Genomic DNA, 9,673 nt, shown 5'->3' on the forward strand with positions numbered 1-9,673 from the left:
AGGAAGGAAGGAAGGAAGGAAGGAAGGAAGGAAGGAAGGAAGGAAGGCAGGCAGAAAAAACACAGTGGGTATCAGCCACAAGCATTCTTGCTTAAGGTCTTGAAAGCTGGGCTCACATTTCCGGGAAAGCTCTTGAAGACCTTATTTCCTATGTCCCAGCTGGGAGAAGTCTTTCAACGACCAGAGGGAGCCAGAGTCTCCCCGGAAGTGGGGACTGCCCTGGGGTGACTACCTTGAAGCTGGTGGTGATGGAGGCATATTTGTTGTCGGCCGTCTCTGAATTCCCGATCAGGTAGTCCCAGCTGGTGAACATCTTGAAGCTGAATGTGAAGTTGTCACTCTCCCCTTCACCTGTGCTTCCTTGGGTATTGCTGGCCATCCTGTAGGGCACATGGTGCTTTTGTGACATCTGCCCTCTTTCTGCTGTGTCACCCCCAGGGAACTTTGGCCTAAGCCAGTCTTGGACACAGGTAACAGATGAACAGGTAACTGACATTCAGAGATGAAACAAGCCCGGCAGGGACATGGGCCAAGGCAGATTTGAGGATAGCCAGGACACCTTTCTCCCCAAATTCAGAGTCCCCTGCAAGCACACATGCTGTCAGTTAGGTAATAAAAAGCCTGTAGGACATAGGACATGTGACCATGTTTTTTTCCCTACACCAACTTCCTGTGGCTTGACTCATCCGAAAATGCAGTTGGAGCACTCTTTACAGGGAGTCTATTCTCAGACAGGAACATCTTCTAAGTCATCTATTTTCTTGGATAGAACATATTTTTTTTCTGATATAAAACACAAAACACACTGAGGTGGTTAGTGCTACTTTTGTTTTTTGTAAGAGAGTCTCCCTTCATTGTCTAGTCTGGAGTGCAATGGCGCGATCTTGGCTCACTGCAGCCTCCGCCTCTAGGGTTCAAGCCATTCTCCTGCCTCAGCCTTTTGAGTAGCTGGGATTACAGGCACTCACCACGATGCCTGGCTAATTTTTTGTATTTTTAGTAGAGACAGGGTTTTACGATTTTAGCCAGGCTGGTCTTGAACTCCTGACCTCCGGTGATCTGCCCGCCTCAGTCTCCCAAAATGCTGGGATTACAGGCATGAGCCACCGTTCCCGGCCTGGTACTACTTTTAATTGCAAAGCCAGCAATTACTTTTGCACCAACCTAATACGATCAGGTCACACATCCTTTTCTTAAGCGAGCTTGGCTGAAAGCAACTTGGACCTTCCGGTTTCATCCTGCCTGTCTTCAACCTATGCTCCCTGGAGTTGGCCCTGTGAGAATCACAGAGTTCCAAGCAGGGGCTCTATCAGAGACTATGAGGGGTTTGTCATCCTCCCTAACTCTGTCCTACATGTTGGCTTTCTGGATTTGCCGCTCCACAGGGCTTAGCTAGCTTCTTTGCTTGTCACGAAAACATTCCGTATTTCTGTACTTAGCTGGGATGAGAGCAGGGAAAAAGTAACAGCATGAGGGCTGAGAATCAAACCAAGCCTGTCTCCTTGTTCTTTTCCTTTTGCCTGATGGTGCTGTGCAGTCAGAGATCACACAGTGGTCACTGTCGAGTGCCTGCAGGGTCTTGTGAATGGCAGCATTTCTGCCTGAGACCATGTGATAGAAAGCCAAGCCCTGTGTCCCCATTGCTGGCTCAGGGGCTCTACCCAGGCTTCGAAAGTGCTCCTCTCCTCTCCTGGAGACGGAGACTCAGCCACCCACACTCTTCACGTCTGTGCTGAAGGGAGAGTGGGCCCAGGTGGATAGGTTGTGTGGATAGGAGAGTGTATCCAGGTGGATAGACAGTGCCTTCCACTCCGCAACCCCCAGCCACAGCTGATGGGGTCCTCTGATTCTGAAGAAGACCATCAATTCATGGGCTGGGCCAAGTTTTTTCTTCAGATAATATGAATTAAGAGGCACAGACATATTAAAAGGCCACTTCTGACCACAGAATCAAGTAGAGTTGGGGCCAGAGAGGCTGCCATGGTTAATCAATGCCACATACGTTTATTTAGTATAAGTTTATTGGTTATATCTTTCTGTGTGTCAGGCTTGGTTCTCACACACAAGCTAGAGTTTGGAAGGGGAGAAGAATTTTTCAGAGGAAGCTGAGCTCTGGAGAAAAGCAGCAACAGGCCTGACAGACCTCCAGCCCTACCTTATGCTACCAGGTACCATGTTTGCTCTCAAGCCACACTGGCCTTTGGCAGTTTTGGGGAACACACCAGGCTATTGGCTGCCTCAGGGCCTTTGCACATGCTCTTCTTTTGTTTAAAATGCTGCTCCCCAGAATATCAGCATGGCTGTTGTTCTCACCCTTATCTAAAAGATTTTCTATCCCATTTCCCTGAACAGCCCACACGACCTGGTTCATGTCTTTCATACCACAAATTACAATGTGCATATGCTTTTTGCGTTCATTTCCTTGTTTTCTCTGTGAATGCCCCTCCAGAAGAGAGGCAGGCATAGAGTGCTCTGGGAGTGAGCTGTGGGTGTGAAGTCAACGCCTGTGGATGAGACGGTCATACTTACGATCGAATGACAATCATCAGGCTGTAGCCGAACACGCTGACCCCCACCATAAAGTAAGCCATGGGCAGCCGGTACCTCAGCCACCCGATGGTCCTCTGGTTGTTGTAGTAGCCATAGAAGAGCGCAGAGTACTTGATATAGCCCTGGGGGACAGCAAAGCCAAACACCCTGGGTTGGTAAGCTCAGAGCTGGTGGTCACCAGACACGCCCATTCTACCAGGGCTCTCTTTCTTAGAGACTTAACCAAGTCTAAGGGGTCGAAGGAAGAGTTCCGGATGTTCTTGTTCTTCCCTTCACCTCCTCCAGTGGCTCCAGGGCCCCTCCACACCTCCACCTCTTTCTCTTCTTAATTCCCTCTATTTCTTCATTACATAGAGTGCATGGAGAGATGGGAGGGAGAGGAGAGTGTTACTAATATTTGGGACAAAACTAGGGATAGGGGATTGGGTGAGATGACTCACACCTGTTATCCCAGGGTTTGGGAGGCTGAGGTGGGCAGATCACTTGAGGCCAGGAGTTCAAGACCAACCTGGCCAACATGGTGAAACCCATCTCTACTAAAAATACAAAAATTAGCCAGGTGTGGTAGGGGGCGCCTGTAATCCCAGTTACTTGGGAGGCTGAGACATGAGAATCACTTAAACCCAGGAGGCGGAGGTTGCAGTGAACTGAGATTGTGCCACTGCACTCCAGCCTGGGTGACAGAGTGAGACTCTGTCTCAAAAAAAAAAAAAAAAAAACCAGAAAAAAAAAAAGTAGGGATAGTGTGTATGTGTGTGTTTGTATGTATGTATGTGCGTGTGTATGTGTGTGTATGTCTGTGCATGTATGTGTATGTGTGTATGTCTGTGCATGCATGTGTATGTGTGTATATGTGTATGTGTGTATATGTGTGTGTGTATGTCTGTGCATGCATGTGTATGTGTATATGTGTGTATGTGTGTATATGTGTGTATGTGTATGTCTGTGCATGCATGTGTATGTGTATATGTGTGTATGTGTGTGTGTGTGTATGTGCATGCATGTGTATGTGTCTATGTATGTGTGTATATGTGTGTGTGTATGTGTGTATGTCTGTGCATGCATGTGAATGTGTGTATGTGTGTATATGTGTGTGTATGTGTGTATGTCTGTGCATGCATGTGTATGTGTGTATGTGTGTGTATGTGTATATGTGTGTATGTGTGTGTGTGCATGCATGTGTATGTGTGTATGTCTGTGCATGCATGTGTATGTGTGTATGTGTGTGTATGTATGTGTGTGTGTATGTCTGTGCATGCATGTGTATGTGTGTATATGTGTGTATGTCTGTGCATGCATGTGTATGTGTGTGTATGTCTGCATGCATGTGTATGTGTGTATGTGTGTATGTGTATATGTGTGTGTATGTGTGTATGTGTGTGTATGTGTGTATATGTGTGTATTTCTGTGCATGCATGTGTATGTGTGTATGTGTGTATATGTGTGTATATGTGTGTATTTCTGTGCATGCATGTGTATGTGTGTGTGTGTATGTGTGTATGTGTGTGTGTGTGTATGTCTGTGCATGCATGCACATGCACATATAGCTCCCAATTACTTTCCCCCACCCCCAGGGTCTTTAACACTCCAGAAGTAGACAGCAGTCTATGAGCTTTTTCAATACTTCAAAACCTCTGAAGAAAATTATACGCAATAAGGCTAACACTCTAACTTGAACTTTGAATTTTTTTGTTTTATTTTGGGATTTTATATGCTGTTGTCTTTAGGTATAATTAGTACATTTTAAGCTGTAGTTAGTACACTTTTTAGGTGTAATTATTTAGGAAAATATTAGATTGTTAATGTTTTGTATATGTCTTTGTAAATAAAAAGTAAGGGATTATTGTTGAAAAAATTGGGTTTGTTTTTGGTACACAGGATGTTTCAACAGGGAATCCTGGCATTAAAAAAAAAAGGTAGGGGCCAGGCACGGTGGCTCACACCTGTAATCCCAGCACTTTGGAAGGCCAAGGCAAGTGGATCACTTGAGGGTAGGAGTTTGAGACCAGCCTGGCCAACATATCTACTAAAAATATAAAAATTTGCCAAGTGTGATGGCGGTAGCCTGTAATCCCAGCTACTCAGGAGGCTCAGGCAGGAGAATTGCTTTAACCTGGGAGGTGGAGGTTACAGTGAACAGAGATCATGCCTCCACATTCCACCTGGGCAACAGAGGGAGACTGTCTCAAAACAAACAAACAAACAAACAAAAAAAACAGAAAAAAAGAAAAAAGAATAAAGAAATCCTTAGTAGCAGTATAGTTGGAAAGCCCTGTTCCAAATAACTTTCTGAAGGGTCTCAATTCTGACTCTGAGAGTGAGGGATGGCAGCAGCAATGACTTGCTGTGGGCGGCACTACGACCATGCCTCCCAGCCTTAGCAAGCCCTTGGAGCTGCGAACTAAGCCTCCAGATGCATGGGGGTGTGAAGCTCACAAAGGAGGGAAGAGTGTTCCAGGCAAAAGGCCATAAGCAAAGGCAGAGAGGCAATGATGGTGTGGTGTGTGATGCATGCTGGGACTTCCCCAGAGCTCGGTGGCATTGGGCGCTAAAGTGCGAGGTATTAGATGGATATGGAACTGGAGAGTGGGGAGCAGCGGGGTCAGGAACAGTTCTTTTCTAAACCCAATTAAGAACACTGACTTTTATTCCACCGGGAATGAGAATCAATGAAAATTTGAGGTAGGAGAGTGACAGGATCAGATTTGCATTTTATAAAGATCACTCCAGCAGCAAAGGGAATGCACATTTTAGGAGCCAAGCCAAAGCAGAGAGGAGAGGTAGATGATTCTGACAGTAGTCCCGGTAAAGTGAGGGCATTATTCAAGGCGAAAGTAAAAGACACGGAAAAAAGCATTTTTCCTAATGATGGGATCCTATTTGGTTAAAGCACTGGTTTTTCTTTTTCTTTTTTCTTTCTTTCTTTTTTTTTGAGATGGAGTCTTGCTCTGTTGCCCGGGCTGGAGTTCAGTGGCACGATCTTGGCTCACTACAACCTCCACCTCCTGGGTTCAAGCAATTCTCCTGCCTCAGCCTCCCGAGTAGCTGCGACTACAGACATGTACCACCATGCCTGGCTTATTTTTGTATTTTTAGTAGAGAAAAGGTTTCACTATGTTAGCCAGGCTGGTCTTGAGCTCCTGACATCGTGATCTGCCTGCTTAGACCTCCCAAAGTGCTGGGATTACAGGCATGAGCTCCCACGCCCAGCCAGTACTGGTTTTTCAATAATTAAGTCCACTGTTTCACACTTATACTTGCAATCTTTAGGGCTTACAATCACAAATGGAGGGGCTTTGGTATGTTGGCAATAGCACCTTGAAATCTCAAAGGACGAAAAACTCCATGGCTTTTTCTTATGCAGCCCAGATATTCACTGATTTTCTTCCTCCTCAGATATCCATTGATTCCCATTCCCAAATGGAATAAAAGCTAATGTTCTTAATTGGTGATACAGTTTGGCTCTGTGTCCCCACCCAAATCTCATCTCTAATTGTAATCCCCAGGTGTTGAGGGAGGGACCTGGTGGGAGGTGATTGGATTATGGGGGCCGTTCACCCCAGCTGTTCTCAGGACAGTGAGGGAGTTCTCTCAACATCTGGTTGTTCTGATAAGTGTCTGGCATTTCCCCCGTGCTCTTTCTCTCCTGCTGCCATGTAAGAAGCGCCTTGCTCCCCTTTTACCTTTCACCATTATTGCAGATTTCCTGAGGCCTCTCCAGTCATGTGGAACTGTGAGCCAATTAAACCCCTTTATTTATAAATTACACAGTCTCAGGTAGTAGTGTGAAAATGAACTGATACAATTGGGTTTACAAAAGATTCAAGAAATATTTAGTAGGTAGGTGGATGGCTGGTGAGGAAGAGGGAGAAGCGTGGGATGACTTTCAGCCTTTAGACGTGGATGACTGGATGAATGGTGATTCCAACAAAGGAAATAGGGAAAAGAGATGTGGGTTTTGGCTGCATAGGTGTTGAATTTGAAGAGCAAGTGAGACATTCAGTTGATGATAGCATGTGAAACTTGGGGGAAGCCTGGAGTGGAGATAGATCTGGGGTCTTAATGTGGGAATGAGGAAAGAAAACCATACTGTTTTTATAAGCATGTTTTATAAATAGTTTTATAAGTATGTTTTATTAAGAAAACCTTATAAAGAGCTGGCAGACAGATAGGTGCAGTGGCCGCATGGAAAGCCCACATACATCAAGAGTGTGGCTGGAGAGAGCAGCCCATGAAGGAGACCCGGGAGGACTGTGCAGAGACATGGTTTGCAAGTTCATTTAGCTTAGTGCTGGGATCCTATTTTATTAAAGCAATGGATTTTCAATAATTAGATGCACTATTTCATACTTATCCATGCAATCTTTAGGCTTCATAATCACAAATGGAAGTTTGTTGGCATGTTGACAATAGTACCTCAAAATCCCAAAGGACAGAAAAATCCATGGCCCTTTCTTCTTCAGCCCGAGGCACTGTCTTTCTGGGAATACTCCCATAGGGCATGCCCATCAGTACCTTGTGTAGGAACACAATAACGCAAGTATGAGTGGAAGAAATACAAACACACAGAGACATTCATATACTGGGGTAAATACTTTCTTTCTCAGAGCAGGACATACCTATTTTCTTCTTTCTTTCTTTATTAATTTATTTTTTGAGATGGAGTTTCACTCTTGTCACCCAGGCTGGGTTGCAATGGTGTGGTCTCAGCTCACTGCAACTTCCGCCTCCCAGGTTCAAGCCATTCTCCTGTCTCAGCCTCCCAAGTAGCTGGGATTATAAGCGCCCACCACCACGTCTGGCTAATTTTTGTATTTTTAGTAGAGACAGCATTTCACCATGTTGGCCAGGCTGGTCTAGAACTCCTGACCTCAGGTGATTCATCTGCCTCAGCCTCTCAAAGTGCTGGGATTATAGGTGTGAACCACTGTGTCCGGTCCCATTTTCTTCTTTAAATGATATTGATCACTTTCCTGATTTTAAGAATAACATACACTCATTGTAAAAAATGTAAAAAAGCACAGAAGAGCTTTTTTTTTTTTTTTTTTTTGAGACAAGTTCTCACTCCATCACCTAGGCTGGGTGCAGTGGCTCGATCTTGGCTCACTGCAACCTCTGCCTCCCTAGCTCAAGTGATCCTCCCTCCTCAGCCTCCTGAGTAGCTGGAACTACAGGTTTGCACCCCAATGTCCAGCCAAATTTTGTAATTTTAGTAGAGACAAGGTTTTGCCATGTTGCCCAGGCTGGTCTCAAACTCCTGGGCTCAAGTGATCCTACCATCTTGGCCTCTCAAAATGCTGGGATTACAGGCATGAGCCACTGTGCCCAGCCAGAAGAGCATTTTAAAAGTTGTCTATCACCACCAAAACCCAAAGATAATGACTGTTAGATATTTATATATTTTCTTTCAGTTAATTCTGAGTTCTGTATATATATTCGTCTAGTTATTTAGCCTAATATTGTGACCAATTTCCTACATCATAAAGTATTTCCCCAAATAAAATGACTTCAAAAATATCTAATCAAAAATCTGTACAAGAAACTTACTTAACAAATCCCCTATTGTTGGACATTAGAGTATTTCTAATTCTGCACATGTATATAATTCTGTTATGAATACCCTTATATATATGCCCTTATTCATATCCTTAATTGTAAAAACAATCAGAAGTGGATTAATTCTACATATTGATTCAGGAAGGACTGACTTTTTAATGAGATTCAATTTTTCCTTCCAAGAATATATTATTCCATTTATTATCTTATTGTTGTCCAGTAATTATAGTGTTCCTCATAGAAATATTCTAACTTATTAAATGTATTACTAGTTATTTTATAGATTTATTGCATTATGTCAAAATTTTAAATTCTATTTTAAAGTGGATACAGAGAATCAATGCCATTTGTCTTTAAAATGACTCCAGTCATCTCAATATACTTGTTTATTAGATTCTAGTAGTTTTTGATAAAGTCATCGGAGTTTTTGGGGGATTTACAATCATACCTGCAAACCACAATAACTCTGTATTTTTTTGTACAAAGTGTATACGATGTTAATTTTCCTGCCATTGCAATAGGTGGTAGAAATTAATATTGAAAAGTAGTGAGGATAGGGATGTATCATGTTTTTTTTTATTTTTGTAGCACATGATTTAGTCTTTTTTCAGGATCTAATATAACATTACTTTGTTTCTTAATTTATAGGTTCATCATTTTTAGGTAATTTCCTTTTGCTTCTTTGTTTTAAATTCACTTTCTTATTAGGGAATATGCTATACATAGAATAGTATAACATATATGTATAGTTGATCATAATAAAAAGGAAATTAGCTACTACATATCCACTAGCTAGCTTAAGAAACAGGAAATCTCCAGGCCTTTATAATATCCTGGATAAGCCTCTCCTGAATTATATCACTCTTCCATCCTAAGATGCAGCCTAGATACAGTACATTTTATGATAATAATTCCCTTGTTTTGTCTTATATTTTACTCATTTATTGTGTAGCTTTGCCTGTTTAGTTTTGCTTGTTAAATGGAATTATACATAAGGATTCTCCTATGAATTGTTTTTTCATACAGCATTACACTTTTGAGATTATAGATATTGACAAGTGTAACTATAATTCTCTAATTTTCACTGTTATGTAATATTATGTTGTATGGACATACTGTAATATATTTACACAGTCTACTCTTCATAGACATTTGGATTGTTTCCAGATTTTACTATTGCAAACACTACTGCCAACAAAAGGAAGGGAAGTTGCTTTGGACAAACTCTTTCACTGAGAACAACTAGACAAGTGGACACTCCTGACTTGTGCTGCCAAGATCCAGGAGATAAAGAAATTCTGGAGAAGTGATTGTGTATTGCTGTTCCCCATGAGTAATTTGCTGGTTTCAATCACAGCAGCTAAAAGATAAAGAAAGCATGCAGCAACTTTGGAATGTCAAAGGGCTGAAGAATGAAATGAAAGTGAAATTTAAGGACAAATAGGTTTGGGAGGCTGAGGCAGGTGGATTGCTTGAGCTCAGGAGTTCAAGACCAGCCAGGGCAACATGGCAAAACCCCACCTCCACTAAAAAAAAAAAAAAAAAAAAAAAAAAAAATAAAAAAAAA

The 9,673-nt window shown here is 42.6% G+C and overlaps 1 protein-coding gene across 1 annotated transcript in view; it reads right to left on the reverse strand.

The window, feature by feature from the left end:
- Positions 1-9,673, reverse strand: part of TMC2 (transmembrane channel like 2) — a 99,085-nt gene that overhangs the window by 34,329 nt on the left and 55,083 nt on the right. The window contains exons 7-9 of the mRNA XM_032295619.1: positions 6,967-7,065; positions 2,530-2,672; positions 233-380 (exon numbers count right to left, since the gene is read on the reverse strand). Of these exons, the coding sequence (XP_032151510.1) occupies positions 233-380; positions 2,530-2,672; positions 6,967-7,065 (390 nt within the window). The remainder of the gene's footprint in view (positions 1-232; positions 381-2,529; positions 2,673-6,966; positions 7,066-9,673) is intronic.

The sequence above is a fragment of the Sapajus apella genome, unplaced genomic scaffold, assembly GCF_009761245.1.
Source record: "Sapajus apella isolate SASKATOON/1434 unplaced genomic scaffold, GSC_monkey_1.0 scaffold33, whole genome shotgun sequence".
NCBI classification, from domain to species: domain Eukaryota; kingdom Metazoa; phylum Chordata; class Mammalia; order Primates; family Cebidae; genus Sapajus; species Sapajus apella.